This window comes from Erithacus rubecula (assembly GCF_903797595.1).
Source record: "Erithacus rubecula genome assembly, chromosome: 1".
NCBI classification, from domain to species: Eukaryota; Metazoa; Chordata; class Aves; order Passeriformes; family Muscicapidae; genus Erithacus; species Erithacus rubecula.
In genome coordinates this window covers 111,602,629-111,621,003 of record NC_136658.1, presented here as the reverse complement: position 1 = coordinate 111,621,003, position 18,375 = coordinate 111,602,629, and the positions used below count along the sequence as shown (strand labels likewise).

At 43.6% G+C, this 18,375-nt stretch overlaps 2 protein-coding genes across 5 annotated transcripts in view; one reads left to right on the top strand and one right to left on the bottom strand.

Moving 5' to 3' along the window:
* The window catches only part of IFNAR2 (interferon alpha and beta receptor subunit 2), an 844,054-nt gene that overhangs the window by 146,637 nt on the left and 679,042 nt on the right, over positions 1-18,375 (top strand). The gene's annotated exons all lie outside the window — the stretch shown is intronic.
* Positions 1-18,375, bottom strand: part of ITSN1 (intersectin 1) — a 115,525-nt gene that overhangs the window by 35,282 nt on the left and 61,868 nt on the right. For all 3 annotated transcript variants that reach the window (XM_079312302.1, XM_079312303.1, XM_079312304.1), the window contains 8 exons: positions 13,314-13,438; positions 12,148-12,368; positions 11,105-11,226; positions 6,826-7,070; positions 5,079-5,238; positions 3,487-3,692; positions 2,772-2,854; positions 875-1,041 (listed from right to left, as the gene is read on the bottom strand). In XM_079312302.1, coding sequence (XP_079168428.1) covers positions 875-1,041; positions 2,772-2,854; positions 3,487-3,692; positions 5,079-5,238; positions 6,826-7,070; positions 11,105-11,226; positions 12,148-12,368; positions 13,314-13,438 — 1,329 coding nt within the window. The remainder of the gene's footprint in view (positions 1-874; positions 1,042-2,771; positions 2,855-3,486; positions 3,693-5,078; positions 5,239-6,825; positions 7,071-11,104; positions 11,227-12,147; positions 12,369-13,313; positions 13,439-18,375) is intronic.

Here is an 18,375-nt window from a genome sequence, read left to right as displayed (position 1 = left end):
CAATCCCTGCAATACTGAACATCCCTAACTACAAGGTTTTTAATCCTGTTGCTGGAATCTCCTGACACTGCAGAAATTCCCTCTTGAAAGGTTTCCTGCAGGTTTCACTGCAGGTTTTATCCTCTGCCTTTTCCAGCAGCAGGAATGGTTTTAGGGAGTGACTCTGCTCATGCTCTGTGCTGCAGTCTGTCACTGTGTTCTTGTGCATTTACCATCCAGATTCCTCAAAATCCACTGATTTTTATTAATTTACCTTTAACCCCCACTATTCCAGAGATATAAACCAGAATCCTTCTCAAGTTGTGTACCCAACTCTGAAACTAAACAATTCCTACTGGGAGATAAATTATCCTCTCAAGCCAGACAAATGAGAGAACATCTCTCTTTAGAATGCCTAAAAAGAAAGAAAATAACCTCCCAAAAACAAGGATGTGTTCAGTGGAATTGTTTCAAGATAAAAAGAGATGAAACATCTATTAAACATCTCTATTATTCAGTCAAGAACTGTGAAATAAATACAGTAGTTAGCAAAGTTTTGGTGCAAAATTTGTTCTTGATTGCAAGAAATGATAGGGGGAAAATATAATGGACTGAAATATTACTGTGTAGATTTTTTTTTTTTAATAATGGCAATGAGATAGAGCTCAGGCATTAAAAACTTACCAGGGCAATAAAACAAAATCATGTCTAAGAATCTCCCAAGTGCATCATTTGAATGGAAGATCCCCCAAGTTACTGCCAATATTAAATTATAAAATGCAATTATTTTTGTTATTTAATTGTTTTTCCTTTTCAGCCTCAGTCACCTATTTTGAGTTTCCCCTACCACTGCCTTGCAGCTACCACTACAACCCCAAAGAAAACATTTCTCTACCTCAGAATCTTTGAGTCTCACATAATTAGATGGGAAAACTCCTGATTTATCACCCAGCGTTCCCGTCCACCAGTCACCATCTTTCTTTGTCACCAGGATCAGGTCACCTTGTTGGAAAGTGAGGTCTCCCTGCTCCGAGCTCTCGTAGGTGTACATGGCAATGTACTCTGCAAAATGCAAATGCAGCACATGGAGAACTCCTGAGAAACCCCCAGAAAACCTCACTCAGAGTAGGGCTAGGCTAAAGGCATATTTAGTATTTATTGCTCATCAAAATATCAATATTTAAGGAATAAGTTTGTATCTGTCAGAAGTGAATAGGATCTATCATAAGGTTGCCTCAGGAGGGGTTGTGTATCATTTGATATTATAATTTAATGTATATAAATCATAAACATGCTTCCCAGTGGTTTCTGGTTTGTGCTGGTGAGTGGAATTTAAAAATCACCTTCTGCACATGGGTTTTTCTTCAAGCCTCTCATAACATAAGAAATTAAATCTCTGCTTTATAGTTTCTCAAAACCACAGCTTTGTGGAGTGTTCCTCTGTAATACAAACCACACCTGAGAGATCCCACCTGGGACAAGCCCTGCCTGCCCACAGTTCCTTCTCCTCAAACACAAGGAAAAACAGAACAAGGTGATTTTTAAGGTCCCTTCCAACCCAAACCAGCTGGGATTCTCTGGAATATTTATTGAGAAAAAGCAACTGTACTTTGAAATAATTGATTATCTCCCTTTCCTCTGCTCTTCCCTCCTTCCAGTTTCTGTGCTGCTCAAGCCAGATGCAAATTAAATGTAAATATCCCTAAATCTGTACCTGGAATTGCAGTTAGAAACTCCAGGTGAGCTGTAGGGACAATATACAAATGTTCACCTGTAACCTGCATTTGGATTAATTGATCTCTGCCTGTGATTTAATTAACCTGACTCTGCACTGGAGGGGAGTAGGATTGAGGCAGCTCATGTGGGGACATTGGGCAATCTGTGAAAACTCATTCCAGATCAGAAAATGTTACCAAAATAATGGCAACAAAATAGAAATATTGGGAAAAGTACAAACTACAGAAGATATTTTCATATCTTTTGTGATATTTGAAATTATTCTTTCTCCATACACAACATACATAAACTGTTACTCTAACATTAATAATTCTAAATTATTCTAGAGGCAAACTGATTTGCAGATGGATTTTAACAGCACAATGTGACTCCTGATTTTGGTAAAAAGCAGAGTTTTTGTGTTGGATCTCTAAGTGACTGTCACTGCCTTCATTAATTTAATGAAACATTGGGAATGAGCTTTGGGGGAAATTAAAATATTTACCAATTCCTGACACCATGGACACATGGTGCTGATTGGGCCTTCTGTGAAAATTCATTCTAGATCAGTAAATGTTACCAAAATAATGGCAAAAAATAGAAATATTGGGAAAAGTACAAACTACAAAGGTATTTTAATATCTTTTGTGATATTTGAAACAACATACAATAACTGTTACTCTAATAATAATTCTAAATTATTCTAGAGGCAAACTGATTTGCAGATGGATTTTAACAGCACAATGTGACTCCTGATTTTGGTAAAAAGCAGAATTTTTGTGTTGGATCCCTAAGTGACTGTTACTGCCTTCATTAAGAGCTTTAATGAAACATTGGGAATGAGCTTACCAAAATAATGCAAAACCCCAGATATTTTCATATCTATTGTGATATTTGAAATTATTCCTTCTCTATACACAACATACATAAACTGTTACTCTAACATTAATAATTCTAAATTATTCTAGATGCAAACTGATTTGCAGATGGATTTTAACAGCACAGTCTGACTCCTGATTTTGGTAAAAAGCAGAATTTTTGTGTTCAGTGGCAGAGTTGGGCCAGCCAGGACTCACCTTCCCCTGACATCGTTGCCTTGGCTGCTGGGGATGCTACTCTTTTCAGACTAGCAGGGCTTTCTGAGGAACCAGAATCCATGCTTTAGAAGAAAATAATGGTTATTTAAGAAATTCAATCTCTTCAGAAAAGTTATTATTATACTTCAAACTTGAAAATGCACGTGCAACCCTAAGCAACTCCCTGGGTTTTCAAAGAGGAGACAGAAAATGTGCAAAATAAAGGTTTGAATGCATTAGCAACTGCCTTAGATACAGAATTTTTTGCATTTCTTCTTTTTCCTCAAGAAATGATCTAAAATCATTCTCATTTGTATTCCTAATGCTAATGTTGCCTTCACATTATAAAAAATGAGATTTTAGATGTTTAATCCCCCAAGAACAATGAGAAGTGACTTAGATATGAGGAATACATTTAATTTTGGGCAGACAGGAGCTCTGACTTAGAGCTGTATTTCAGAAAGTCCAACACACTCATTTTGCAGTTCCAAGTCACATAAAATGAAGAAGGGTAATTAATCTTTTGTTAGTGAGGCACATGGAGAACTGAGGTCAGTTTTCTTCTTGCTGACACAAATTTTCAGGATTGGAAGTCAAAACCCTCCAGATAAAAAAACAAAAGAGCCTTTTTAAAGGGTTCTACTTTAAAATTCAAGTGTGCAGCTCTTCCTATTTCCCAGTAAAGAATGAAGGAGAGGAAAAACAACCAAACTACCTGGTGGATTTCCTGATGGGGCCTGAAATGAGCTTCACATAGGATTTGGGGAACCAGCCCTTGTGGCCCTGCACCTCCCCAAACCACCACATGTCCTGCTGCTCCAGCACGGTGATCACGTCGTTCTTGTTGAAGTTCAGGTGGTTGTCCTTCTTGGCTCTCCAAGGATACAGAGCCTGGGCTTGGAGCCCCTCCACTTTTTCACCCTTAGGAAAGGAAGAGAGGAGTCAGGCATGCTCCAGCTTCAGCAAGAAAGCTGCTTAAGGAATTACATCCTGCTCAGACAGCAAGAGACTCTGTCTCAACTAAAGCAGCAGTGAAACTTCCCAAGTAATTCCAGAAATGTTTCTTCTGTCTGTTTACACATCATCAATGCAATGTAAGATGAAATTAATTATTTTTACTTAAGCTACACATGTAATAAAAAACCCTTGTGAAGCTGCTTTGGCAGGATTTATAGACCATTTAATGGAAAATGATGCTTTGCTGCACATTTCTTTTTGCTCTGGGGTAAATGTTTAGCACTTCCCAGAAGACATGAGCTCCCAAGAACAGCTTGTGGTCCACTGAGGAAAAGGAAAAGCCTGAACAGAGGGACAGAATTCAGCTGGGAAGTTTTGCCATTGCTATTCCACTTAACCCACTTGGGAGTGAAGTTTATCATGGGAGTCAAGAAAGGCCCAAGGAAGTGACACAAACCTGGACCACCAAAATCTAAAAAAGTCACCCCAGATCAGCCAACCAAAAATTGCTCTGTGTGAAATCCTGCTCCAGATGCTGCCAATGGATCAAAGATCCATGGAATGGGGTGGGTTGGAGTGACCTTAAATCCCATCCAGTGCCACCCCTGCCATGGGGACACCTCCCACTGTCCCATTGCTCCAGCCCCAGAGTCCAACCTGGAATTGAACATTCCAGGGATCCAGGGGCAGCCACAGCTGCTGGAATTCCATCCCAGCCCCTCCCAGGGAACATTTCCTGCCCAATATCCCATCCAGCCCTGCCCTCTGGCATTCCCTGTGTCTGTCCCTCTGGCATTCCCTGTGTCTGTCCCTCCATTCCCTGTGTCTGTCCCTCCATTCCCTGTGTCCTGTCCCTCCATTCCCTGTGTCTGTCCCTCCATTCCCTGTGCCCTGTCCCTCCATTCCCTGTGTCTGTCCCTCCATTCCCTGTGTCCTGTCCCTCCATTCCCTGTGTCCTGTCCCTCCATTCCCTGTGTCTGTCCCTCCATTCCCTGTGTCTGTCCCTCCATCCCTTGGGAATTGTCTCTCTCCATGTTTCCTGCAGCTCCTTCAGGCCCTGCAAGGCCACACTGAGCTCAGCCAAAGCTTCTCCTGTGCAGGTGAACAATCCCAGCTGTGCCAGCCTTTCCTGCCAGCAGAGCTGCTCCATCCTCTGCTCATCCTGCTGCCTCCTCTGGGCTCTGCAGCAGCTCCAGCTCCTCCCTGGGCTGGGGCAGGGCTGGGGCAGCTCTGCAGGTGGGACCCTCCTTGCCACCCCTCCCCTGTATCAGGTGAGTGTTTTATTGCCCAGCTAAGATTCCCAGTTTGCTCTGCAAGGCTTTGGGGAGCTGTGGGTGTCCCAGAGCTGACCTGGCCCAGGACAGGGGACGGGGAGGAGCCAGTGACAGTGGCAGGGGTGAAGGCCGAGCGCTGCCGCAGCTGCCCCGCGCTGGGCACGGTCAGGGAGGGCTGAGCTGCCCAGGCATCCCAGTTATCACTCTCTGCCTTCTCACTGCTGTTTGCTGGCCAGCTGCAAAGGGAAAAAGAAAAGAATGATGTCATTCCTACTGTAAAAAATCCTGCAGAACAAATATTTCAATATTTTGCATTAATTTCCATGAGTGTCCATGAGCAGGTGCAGCAGTGCAGTTCAACACTGGTTAACCCAACTTTACCTTCAAAGACAACCACAAATTGAGCTCCATGTCCTTGCCACTGAAGGGCAGGTTTTTATTTCAATTCCTAGCTGTGTCCCAACAAACATACTCATTTTGCAGTTGCAAGTCACATAAAATGAAGAAGGTTAATTAATCTTTTGTTAGTGTGGCACAGGGAGAACTGAGGTCAGTTTTCTTCTTGCTGACACAAATTTTCAGGATTGGAAGTCAAAACCCTCCAGATAAAAATAAGAGCCCTTTTAAAGTGTAGAACTTTAAAATTCAAGTGTGCAGCTCTTCCTATTTCACAGTAGAGAAGTGAAGGAGAGGAAAATAGGAGTTCAAGCAGTGCAGGCTGCATTATGCATAGTGGAAAGTGAAATTAAAATAATTTATAATTCTTTCCAAAACTGCTCTGAAATCTTCCCCCCTGCACATCACTGACCTCTCACATCCCTTTCCTTTAGACACAGAATCATTTGGGTTTGGACCTTAAAATCCATCCCCTGCCATGGGGACACCTCCCACTGTCCCATTGCTCCAGCCCCAGTGTCCAGCCTGGAACTGAACATTCCAGGGATCCAGGGGCAGCCACAGCTGCTCTGGGCACCCTGTGCCAGGGCCTCCTATTGATAAATCAGTTTAAAAATAAGAATTTCATGGCCAAAGGATAAGGAATTGCAGTTGGTAGAAGTGCCCAGTGCACTGAGTTAAGACATCCAGAGAAAGGCATGTGTTCAAATTCCATCACTTTTACTGATGATGTCATCAGGAATTAAATCACCTCTTCATGTCATCTCTGCCATTAGCACATTATATATAACAATAAATCCTTGGGCTGCTTAGACAGCAACACTCTCACAACCAAGCAAACTGGAAACCTTCAATAAGGTTTGGTGGCAATTAATGGAGGAGAAAGGGATTTAAGAAGTTGCAGAATCTGAAGGGGCTCCAGGAAAGCTGGGGAGGGATTGTTCATCAGGAAAAGGAGTGGAGGGCAAGGGGGAATGGCTTCCCTCTGAAAGAGAGGAAATTCAAGTGGGAGATGAGGAGGGAATTGTTCCCTGGCAGGGTGGGCAGGGCTGGCACAGCTGTGGCTGCCCCTGGATCCCTGGAATGTTCAGTTCCAGGCTGGACACTGGGGCTGGAGCAATGGGACAGTGGGAGGTGTCCCCATGGCAGGGGTGGCACTGGGTGGGATTTAATGTCCCCCTGAGCCCAACCCAGTCTGGGATTCTGTGACTCCAAGGGAAGTGAACACCCTCACTTGGGGCTGTCTCCTGCTCCTGCTGTGCCCATGCAGGTGTGATGGGAGCAGCCTCAAACCCCACAGGGCTGCAATTTCAACTGATTCCTACAGAAAGCACCTTTCAACTAACAGAAAGCATTTTTATTTTGCACTCCTGTGCTCAGTGCCAAAGGACCCCCCAGCTGAGGGGCTCAGCAGCACCCAGACCTACGTGGAGCTGAAGTCTGCCCAGTTGTTGGCAGCTGCAGGAGCCTCTGCAGGGGCAGGGGCTCCCAGGGCAGTGGAGCTTTCCTGCACAGACACTTTGGGAGCAGCAGAGGGTTCAGCCACAGGCTTGGCAGAGGCTGGAACTTCACTGTCTGGAATTCTCTCAGCATAGTTTGCAGGGAACCATCCAGTTTTCCCCTTCAGTTCTCCACCAAGCCACCCTGGCTCTCCAGTCTGGCTTTCATCCACCTGCAGACACAGGAAATCAGAGAGTTAACACACACACCCTGCAAATTGAAATTTTACTGAAAACAACTCATCTCCTCTGCAGTCATGAACTTTTTGCAATGCAAAAGGGCTTGACAATTGCTTTGAGTTTTCTTTTTTTCCATACTGAAATGACAGAACCACTGAATGGTTTGGGTCAGGAGAGACCCTAAAACCTGTCCTGCTCCACCCCTGCCATGGGGACATCTCCCACTGTCCCATTGCTCCAGCCCCAATGTCCAACCTGGAACTGAACATTCCAGGGATCCAGGGGCAGCCACAGCTGCTCTGGGAATCCCATCCCAGCCCCTCCCAGGGAACAATTCCTGATTCCCGATATCCCATCAAACCCTACTCTGAACCATCCCCTGTGTCTGTCCCTCCATTCCCTGTGTCTGTCCCTCCATTCCCTGTGTCTGTCCCTCCATCCCTTGGGAATTGTCTCTCTCCATGTTTCCTGCAGCTCCTTCAGGCCCTGCAAGGCCACACTGAGCTCAGCCAAAGCTTCTCCTGTGCAGGTGAACAATCCCAGCTGTGCCAGCCTTTCCTGCCAGCAGAGCTGCTCCATCCTCTGCTCATCCTGCTGCCTCCTCTGGGCTCTGCAGCAGCTCCAGCTCCTCCCTGGGCTGGGGCAGCTCTGCAGGTGGGGTCACACCTGGGGGGGCTCAGGGACACAATCCCAATCCCAATCCCTGGGATGGATCCCTGTCCTTGGGGATGGATCCCTGTCCTTGGATCATCAAAGGAGCTGCTGACCAATTTCTCTGCTGGGATCATTTTTTGACTCTGTGCCTCCCACTGGAATTTGCATCCACCCTCCTGTTCTGGTGCAAACCAATCCCTTATCCTGTTCCCCCTCCTTGTCTCTCAGCCTCTGGCAGCCCAAGACAACCCCAGAAATAAAAGCACTTTGTGCTTGACCTGTTCCATGTGCTTTTCCTGCAGTGCAGAGCAAAATTTCCACTGCAGCAGAGATGGGGAAGCAGCAGGAAGGGAGAGGGAAGGGCAGAGCTGAGGGTGGATCAGGGATTAAAGCTGAGGCTGAATCACCCAGACAGGGATCAGCCACCCCAGGGGACAGAACTGCAGTCACCACACACAGAGGACACCAACAGCACTGGAAAGGCAAATTTGGGATCTGGAGATGCTCTAAAAACAGCATCTTTGAGGTGAGGCACAGATTTACAGAAACCACTTGGATTTTCCAAGAATAAAAAAAAAACAAACCCAACCAAAAGGTTTTAGACCCATCCAATGAATGTCTCTCCAGGAGAGGGTTTGAAGCTGCAAGAATTCTGAAAGTGCCCATGAGGACACTCAGATCTCTGCTTATTCAACCCAATCAAGTTCTCTATGGACACTCATGAAAAGGCACTTTGAAGGAAAACTTAAACTTCATAATTCATATCACCTCTGGTTTATTCTTCATCCAAATACAAGTCACATCAGGTTTTGCAGTACCATACTGGAAAATTTAAATAAATTCCTTTGAATCTTTCAAAAGTTATTTGGTTTCAATATCCTCACATTTTTACACCCACCATCCACAAATCCCTACAACAATCCCAGATAATTTTAATCCAAATACAACCAGGCTTTAAATGTACACCTGAATACTGAATTACAGTGTGTGGGAGGTTGTTTTTATTTATTCAACTGTAGTTTAGAGCCACAGCTGGCAACTCCTTAATTCTGTGCTTGGATTCCAGCCAGGACTCCAGCCCAGGATTCCATCCAGGATTCCAGCTCAGGATTCCATCCAGATTCCAGTCTAGGATCCAGCTCAGGATTCCAGCAGAGGATTAAATCCAGGATTCCAGCCAGGACTCCAGCCCAGGATTTCATCCAGGATTCCAGCCCAGAATTCCAACCCAGCATCAAATCCAGGATTCCAGTCCAGGATTCCAGCCCAGGATTAAATCCAGAATCCCAGCCCAGGATTACATCCAGGATCCCAGCCCAGGATTACATCCAGGATCCCAGCCCAGGATTACATCCAGGATCCCAGCCCAGCATTAAATCCAGGATTCCAGTCCAGGATTAAATCCAGGATCCCAGCCCAGCATTAAATCCAGGATTCCAGTCCAGGATTCCATCCAGGATTCCAGCCCAGGATTAAATCCAGGATTCCAGCCCAGGATTAAATCCAGGGTCCCAGCCCAGAATTAAATTCAGAATTCCAGTCCAGAATTCCAGCCCAGAATTAAATCCAGAATTCCAGTCCAGGATTCCATTCAGGATTCCAGCCCAGGACTAAATCCAGGACTCCAGGCCAGGACTGGGATCCATCCCTGGGCTCTGGTGGCACCTCCTGCCCTCCATGCCAGAACCACTGGTCCAGGATGGGTCAGAATGTGAGTTCCAGGGTGGGAAATCTCCATAGGTGTGAGGACAGCTATCCAAGGAACAGGGATTTGGTGGGACAGGAATCTCCCAGCTGGAGTTCAGCTGCACTGATGTCACCTCACCTTTTAACCCTGAGCCTGCAAATTATTGTTTTCCAGAGAAAGGAACCACTGGGACCTTTGGAAGCACAGGACAGACACAGGAGGGTGAGGGAGGAGCCAAAGGCAGCATCAAAAGCAAACCCTGGTGCAGGGTGTCTGAATTACTTTTGATAATGAGCTGGGGTTGTTAATTTGAGCCCTGCTGGGTTCAAACCCCAGGGAAGCAGCTTTGGGGATGGGATGGAGCCTCCCTGGCAGCACTTACCCTTTTCACCTCCAGGACAAGCAGGGATGCAAAGCAAGGCAGGGTTAGAGCCCAGCTCAGCCTGACCACCCTCCCTGCAGGCAGCACAGCCCCCAGGATTAATTATGGTTTAATAATTAAAGAGCCCCCAGGATCCTGCTTTCATTATGGGCAAAACAACTTCAATAAAGGCAGCAGAGAGGAGTGACCCTGCTGGGGCTGAGAGGGTTAAAATTGAGCCCATGAGAATAGGTAACAACACTCAGATGGTCTCAAATCTCTATTTAAAATATATATGGTACTCCTTAGAATCACACAAATTTTATTTCCCTGCAAATCTCTCTTTAAAAATTATTTCAGTTCTAAATTTAGAATTATAATTGGGTAAAACATTATTTCCCTGCAAATCTCTCTTTAAAAATTATTTCAGGGCTCTTAGAATCACACATTTGAATAAAAATGTTCTTTTTCCTGCAATAACAGGGATGAATATGTGCAGAACTACATATTTTGAGGAAAAATGTTATTTTCACTGCAAATCTCTATTTAAAAATGTGTTAAATGCTTCTTAAAATCACAACTTTTGGGAAAATGGTTATTTTCCCAGCAAGTCTGCCTAACAGTGATCAGCCTTGCCCACAGAATGACCTGTAAATCCTATTTCCCAGGAAAACAAAGCTTCCCAGCATTTCCTAACAGCCTCCAGAGTCTCCTGTCCAACATTTCAGCATTTCCTGCTGCAGCTTTCCAACCTGTGAGTTGTGTCCTCAGCACTGGCACCAGCCAGGATCCACTCAGGATTTTCCAGAAACCCATTCCAAGGTCACAAACACCCAATAAGTAAAAAGCCAAACCAACCCCAAAAGGTTCAATTTCCCAGAATAGATATTTAAAAAAAAAAAAAAAATTATAATTTAGGGGAGTCTACAAAGTGTATTTTTCCAAAATCCACTGTTACTAAAATGTAAAAGCTCTTAAAATCAATTTTGTTGAACACTGTTGGGAATACACTTCCCCCAGTGAACAATATTTAAGAATTCCCCCAAGAATTTTCATTCTGCATGTTAAGAACATACTAATGATTAATTAGTATTAATATCCACTTAATCCCTGCAGCCATTATACAGAAATTAGAGAGACAAAAGCAAACCTTGCTTCAGAGTTTGACACAACACCACATCCCTGAAAAACTGCAAATTATTCTCTACCAACACACCTGCAACCAAATTTTGGGGATTTGGAGTTTCCTTTCTTGCCATATAAAGTGCAATCAGCCATGGCAGAAGCTGAAGGGTTTCCCAGGGAATGTCCCAGTCCCTGCTTACCATGACAATGTCCCCAGGCTGGATGGTGATCTCGTCGTGGCTTCTGGATTCAAAAGGATACAGAGCTCTGTAATACACTATTTTTACATCCTCCTGAGCAGAAATGGTTAGAGGAGCTTTCTCTGAGCAAAGGAAACAAACACACAGATACAGAGAGAAGAAATCAAACCAGCTGATTTGTAAAAAAGGGAAAATGGGGTGGAAGTGGAGACAGGAATCACCAAACCTGGCAGGGTCTGCAGAAGTACCTTTATCTCCTTGTGTACAAATATAAAAAAATTGATTATTTAAATTTTTAAATACCATTTTCTTATTATTTTCTCCTCAAAACAGCAGGGAAAATCACAGAAACACAGAGTGACCTGGGCTGGGACTTTAAAGCCCATCCAGTGCCATGTCAGGGACACTCCCACTGTCCCAGGTGGTTCCAAGCCCCAGTGTCCAACCTGGCCTTGGGCACTGCCTGGAACTGGGAATCCACAGCCCCTCTGGGCAGGATTTAGTCATAAAAGTGATGCAATCCTCTGGATAAATACTTAAATCAGTTTTACATTCTCAGACAGTTCTTGTGTGTATCCAAGCCACTTAAGAGGGAAGCAGGATTCCCAATACAGGCAAAAATCAGGATACAGTGCATGGAAAAAACTCTCAGCTGAAAGTGACTGTGAGAGCAGAAAAAGGAGGATTAAATCTTAGATTTCAGGTCATTTGTCCAGTGAACAAAGAAAGCAGGAAAGGAAAAGGGTGACTAAACAACATATTGTTCCTGCTCTGAAAAATCCCAAGGCATGTACCCCACACCAAAACAAAAATAAAACTACAGAAACAGCTTTTGCCATCTTGCATGCAGCCCCTTCCAGCTGAGATCCCCCTTCCCTGACCCTGCAGTCTGAACAGCAGGGGAACAACAGTGATGCCCCACAGAATTATTTTGGAGCCTGGAGCTCAATCCATGCATTATTTTCTTTATCAAGACTCCCAGCCCAGCCCTGAGATGTGTTAAATGGGGAAAGGAAGGGCTGGCTGTCCCAGAGCAGTCCTACCTGCATTGGACCAGGGAGCCTGGCCAGGCTTGTTGGGCTCCTGCTGGGGCTGGAAGAGTTTGCTCAGCTTCTCCTGCATCTCCTGTTTCCCCTTCTCCTCACTTTCCTTCCTCTTGGGTAGCTCTTCCCTTTTTTGCTTGTCATCTTCCTGGGGTTTTTTTTGCCACTGTGGTTCCTCCTCTGGCTGGCCCCGCTCCAGCCGTGGCTTGTCCTGGACCCTCCTGGGGGACATTGGGGGGGTCAGAGCCACTCAAAACCAAAGCCACCAAAACTTCTGGGTCATCTCCAGTACCAAGTGCCCTCTTCAGGGCTTTTTTGTGCACTAAGTTTGTTTTGGTGAGTTATGAACCACTCCCCAGGTGCTGGGAATGATTCCCAGAAATCACAGACTCATGGAATGGTTTGGGTTGGAGAGGAACTCAAAGATCCAAGCCAAGGTAAGGCTCCAAACAGCCAAATCAGAAAGAGAAAAGCAGGAATCAGAACATGTGGCCATCCTTATCCTCATGTAGAGAGGAAAGGAGAAGTATTTCCAAGTTTTACACAGAACTCCAGAGAATTATTGGGAATATTTCCCATTCCCAACTGCCAGAGTTAACAAGTCCTTTCCTTCCAGCAGAGGACAAGGCATCAAGAAATGAATAAAGATTCTCTGCTGGAAAAAAATTGCCCCAGTAAAGATAACTCTGAAGGATGCCCAGAGTGCTCCAGTGTGTTCCATGGCCTGTTCCACCCCTGGAATTCCTCCAGAATTAGAGACAAAGGCCTGAGAAGCAGCAGCTCCTCACACACTTGGTGTGCTACAGAGAACAGACTGCCCAAGGACAATGTGAATTCCTGGAAATATGATCTGCAATGTGAATTCCTGATCAAAAACTGGGTGAGGAAAAAGAAATAATTCATGGAATCCCAAATCCCTGGGGCTGGAAAATCCCTCCCAGCCCAGGCAGTCCCAGCTGTGCCCTGTCCCCACCTTGTCACCCCAGTGCCACCTCCAGGTGCCACCTGCAGGGATGGGCACTGCAAACCTCCCTGGGCAGTTCCAACCCCTGAGCTCCCTTTCCATGGGGAAATTCCTGCTGCTGTCCAACCAATCTGCTCTCCTGGAAGTTTTGGGCACACAGGAATATTTTCCAGGGGAGGTGTTACATTTAAAGCAGTTTTACCTCTGAGCTTCTTTTTGCTTTTCCAGCTCCACTGTCTTCCTTTCCTGTTCCTTCTGTTTCAACCTCTCAGCTTCCAAGCTCTTCTGCTTCTGGAGCTGCTGTTTGTTATGGATTTCTCTCAGCTCCTGGATTAAAAAAAAAAGGCAAACAGGTGTAAATCTCCACTCTGGGAGTCAGAACTGCTGGCCCCAAAGAGGGGACAACACCTGCCAGTGGTTAGGGATCTCTCAAACTCACACTCCTGCCAAATGCAGATGTTTCAGCTTTGTGAACCACCTACTGTTTTCCTATTTTTATCAATTCAAGGGTTAGGAAAGCAGAAAACCTTTAAATGGGACTCTGAAAAATGGACAAAGCTTAATCTGAACAGTCACTTCTGGTTTGTTTGTTGGTTTCTGGAATCCATTTATTAAATTCCATACACAAATCTGCCCTCTGAGCTCTCACAACAGCAACTCTCAATAAGTTTCATTTGCTAATTAATGCTGATTCACTAAAGAACCTTCAGGGCTGGTTTATACAGGAGACTGAAATCCTTAAGGAATGTCTTTGGGAAGAATCATGGGACAAAGATTATTAAACAAAAATAAATCAGTTTTTCTTCAATTGCCTGAAAAGGTTAGAACATAAATAATACCATAATATTTTCCTCAAGATTTGCTCTCTGCATTAACAAATCCAACTTTTATCTGGAATTTCTTTGCATAACCTGGAATTTTGCATCTGAACTGTTCAGCATTACAGTAGAAAAAGGGAAAATTTATTTATGACCACTGAGGATTTTCACTTCAAAAATTGATATCTTTTCATGAAAATATGGTACAGCTGAAATTGAAACAGGTAATCTTGGAAGTATGTGGATGGATTTTTGAAAACTCACAATCTATAAACCACAGGAAGTTTCCTTGTAAAACTCCTCATGCACTGACTCAAATGAGAAAATTTCACAAGAGACAAAAAATAAATGGAAGTGATTCAGACCCACAGGATACAGGGATGAAAGTGTCAAAAGGGAAGCTGATCCCTGTGCCACAGGTCTCAGTTTTATTTCATTAATGCTCCCAAGTTTTAAATTTAATGAAAACTGAGCTCAGCATCATTAAAGAGAGAATCAGTTCTCAGGGAACTTGGAAATAAAGAGACATTTAAATAATAATTTAAGTTTTCCACAGACATTTTAACACATTATTCCCTCCCAGCCAAGCTGATGTGTATACACAAGTTTTTATGGTTTTGGATATTGACTCTTAGGAGAATACTGGTTTTGATTTGAGGCCTTGGAGAAGGTTTTTTAATTTGAGTGATGGAGTTAAAGTTATGGGTGTGTAGCTAAGTAGAAGTGTGTGATTTCACATGGTGAAGGGTTTTAAAATTGAGGTTTTTAGAATATAGTAATAGATGTGGGACAAGATGGAGGTTTTGGGTGTTGTTTCTTTTTGTTTGCTTTTTTTCCTTGATTTTAAGTAGTAATTTTTGGTTGAATAGTATTGTACTGTGGGTTACAGGAGTTCAGTTATTGGGTTAAAAGTATAAATAATCTAGGTGTTATTTTTAATTGGATTGTTTAGTTTTAAAAGACCTTGTAATTAGCTTGATTCATTTCTATTTTGTTTGTTTTTAGCTGGTAGCTAAAAGTGTAGCAGAACTCTCTGTACTTTAGATAAAATCTAATAAACAACTAAGCTTGAACATGAGAAAATTTGTTTCCTTTGTGTTTTTAATCCTGACTCTGAGTGAAGACAGAAAAAAGTGAAGACAGAAAAAAATGAAGACAAGCCACTAATGAAATGGTGTAGCTCCTACTTTTACATGTTACTTTGAGCACCCCAAGGCTTTGCTCATTTGCTGATTCCTGGGGTGCAGGACAAGGAATGCCTTACCTTAAAAGCAGAAAATTTGTTACCCTGGCATTTAAATCCAAACAGACCAACAAGGAGGATTTGAGATGTTACAGCAGCCACATTCATAATGTTGAATAGGAATTACAGCATTTCATAGAACAGAGCAATATTCACTATATACAAAATTTGCTGCAAAATATTCACTATATACAATATTCATTATATACAATATCTGCTACAAAACCCTTCATGGTAGAAATGGAGCTGGTTTGGCCCAGATTGTGCCTTTTTGACAGAAAGACAACAGGACTTGGGATATTCAGGGATTACAGTCCAAGGTTTCCACCAGATGTTGTCCCCTTGGGCCAAGCAGAGCCTTAGATCCCAGAGGAAGGACCCTGCAGTTCTGTGCTCCCTGAAGCTTCTCCAGAACAAACTTCCCTGCCCCATTCCCCAGCTCCCAAAGCCTCTTCTGGCCCTGGCAGACAATTCCTCCCCTCAGCCCATCCTGGGGGATTTTGGGCAAAGGAAGGAAGCTGCCACCTCTGTCCTACCCACAGATTACAGTGATGTGCAGGGACACCTCCCATCCAAGTGTTTGCTTTTGAAAAATTCTGAAAATCATCACCAAAACAGGCAATTTCCTTAAACTCTAGAAGTTCCAGATAAGCAAAAGACAAAAACTCACTAGAGCTGTGCCCAATTCCAGGCACACTCCTCACTCAGACATAAGGCTCAGATAAAAATGCAATGCTAAACTCTCCTCTCTGCTTTTGTTTTTAGCAAACACTGACTCACTGCACACTCATCTGCTGAGGCAAAGTGAAGCACATAACTGGAGGAGGCTCCTGACTCAGAGAGAGCTGGGTCCTGCCTGAGCAGGGCATGGAGACCTTTGGGAAGGAGTGTAAGTGCTGGATGCAGCCCAGGAGGAGAGCCAGGCACTGCAGCATTGCCTCTTCCACTGCCACTGACTGGAAGAAAGAAATGCTGAGATGTAAAGAGGAGTTGGGGAGCAGCAGCTGCCCTGCTGACACTGACACACAGGCACTGACAGCCACAGGACACACAGACACACTGGGACAGCCTGCATTTCCAACAAGCTGTAGGGGCAAATGCACCAACTTCTAGAAATATTTCCAGCTCCAAAGGATGCTGCTTTTGCCAGGCACTGGGGAAAAATCCTCAGCAAAACTATTTCAGAAACAGGAATTCATTCCTTGGGCAGGAACAGCAGCAAGAAATTCTGGATTCTTCCATGTTGTAGGAAATGGGCATTTGGTGCTGGGAGATTGGAGCCACGTGGAGCATTAAACTTAGAGTTTAGATCCAGGGATTTTGGGCAGGAATTCTTCATCCTGATGGTGGGAAGGCCTTGGAATAGAATTGCCAGAGCAGCTGTGGCTGCCCCTGGATCCCTGGAATGTTCAGTTCCAGGCTGGACACTGGGGCTGGAACAATGGGACAGGGGGAGGTGTCCCCATGGCAGGGGTGGGATGGGATCATCCTTAAGGTCCCTCCAACCCAAACCATTCCATGATTCCAAAATAAACAAGTGATCAGTTCCTTTTTATTGACACCTGTATCAATATTAATTATTAGATCTCTAGATCGTTTAGATTTTTAAAGAAAACAGAAGCTTCACTCCTTTAACTGTAAGACACAAAGAAGTGGCCAAACTTTGAATCTTGTAACAAACTCTGTCACTTCACAGCCCAATCCACAAAACTGTTATAAAAATATCATAAAATGCCCCAAATCTCATTTGAAAGGATACCTGAGCACCAACAATCTCCTGAAACCAAGTGGTTCCACCTAAAGATATCCAATTCTACAATTCAAGTGACCTGGTTTGAAATATTAATAACATTTTGTAAGCCTGAAAGCTGCTGGTGGAAATGCACCAAATTCTATAAATATTTCCAACTCCAAAGGACTCATCAGAAGCAACTGAAATCAGTTGTTTTGGAGAGATGACTAAAAGATCCAGCAGGAATCAAAAATCTTATTTTATCTCCCTAATCACTCCAATGATATTAAGACACACAGTAAAGATGATGTAATTTAACATTGTATAAAAAATTCACTTATTACAGAACATAAAAACATGGAGACAAATCCAGAGTATCCTGTAAACTGCTGTGGTTTGGAAAAGTTGCCTGGTAAACTAAATAAACTTGACTAAAACCAGAGTTTCTAATTTATTTGTTTGATACAAATATATTTTTAAAAGGAAGATTTCCATCTTGACCTATTGTCCCTTCATTTACAAGAAACCTTTATCATATTTAGAGCTCAGATGTGGTGGTATTGTTGGGACACAATTTGAAATATTTCTAATTTCACTGTGAACATATCCAGCTGCCTGATAATCACACCACAGGACACACCCAGGAACTGAGAACTCAACAAGAAGTTCTTCTGCTATTTAGGGAAATTATTAATTCACTATTATTTACAAGCCAATTTCTACCTACTGTCAATGTCAGTCACTTTTCCACTGGTGGTTCCTAAAAGTTGTTGCAGATTTTTGATTTTTTTTAGGTTTAGCATGTGAGAATTCTAGAAGTTTATAATGACCTGGTTTGTAGTGATAGGATCACCTATGAGAGAAGTGTTTTCTCTGTGGGTGCAGAACTCCCACTGCACACAAATCCCAGTCAATCCCAGTAAACCCAGCATTCCAGGAAAGCCTTCATTGGTCTTGGGCATAAAATCTCAGGGTCTGGGCAGGGACAGGGCTGGGACCTTGAGGGAAATGGATTTGTAGAAAGTTTTTAGGGCCTGGCAGAAGCTCACACACACCTGTATGCAAATTTGGAGATCAGAAACACTGACTTGGAAATGCCAGGGAATTGCAGAGATCTTGTTGAGAGGGAAATGGAGCTGGAGAAAAGTTCCAAAGGATGGCCTTGAAAATCAAACTGGATACTTTGGAAAATAAACTGTGAAAGATGCATTGTAATAGAACCCACAAGGGGTGATTTCAGATGAGTGGCTTTAAGGCATTTTACAGCATGATGAGACAAAAGCTGATAGGACAAGAAATGCTTATAATGAGTTGTAATTAGGAAATAATTGGATTTGATTGTGATAACATAAATAATAACATCTGTATTGTCTCATCCTTCATATGAGACTGAAAATGGAATAAAGTTTTTTAAGACATCTCTTAGTTGCCCCATGTCTGAGTCAGAAAAGGGCAAAATCCAACAGGTCCT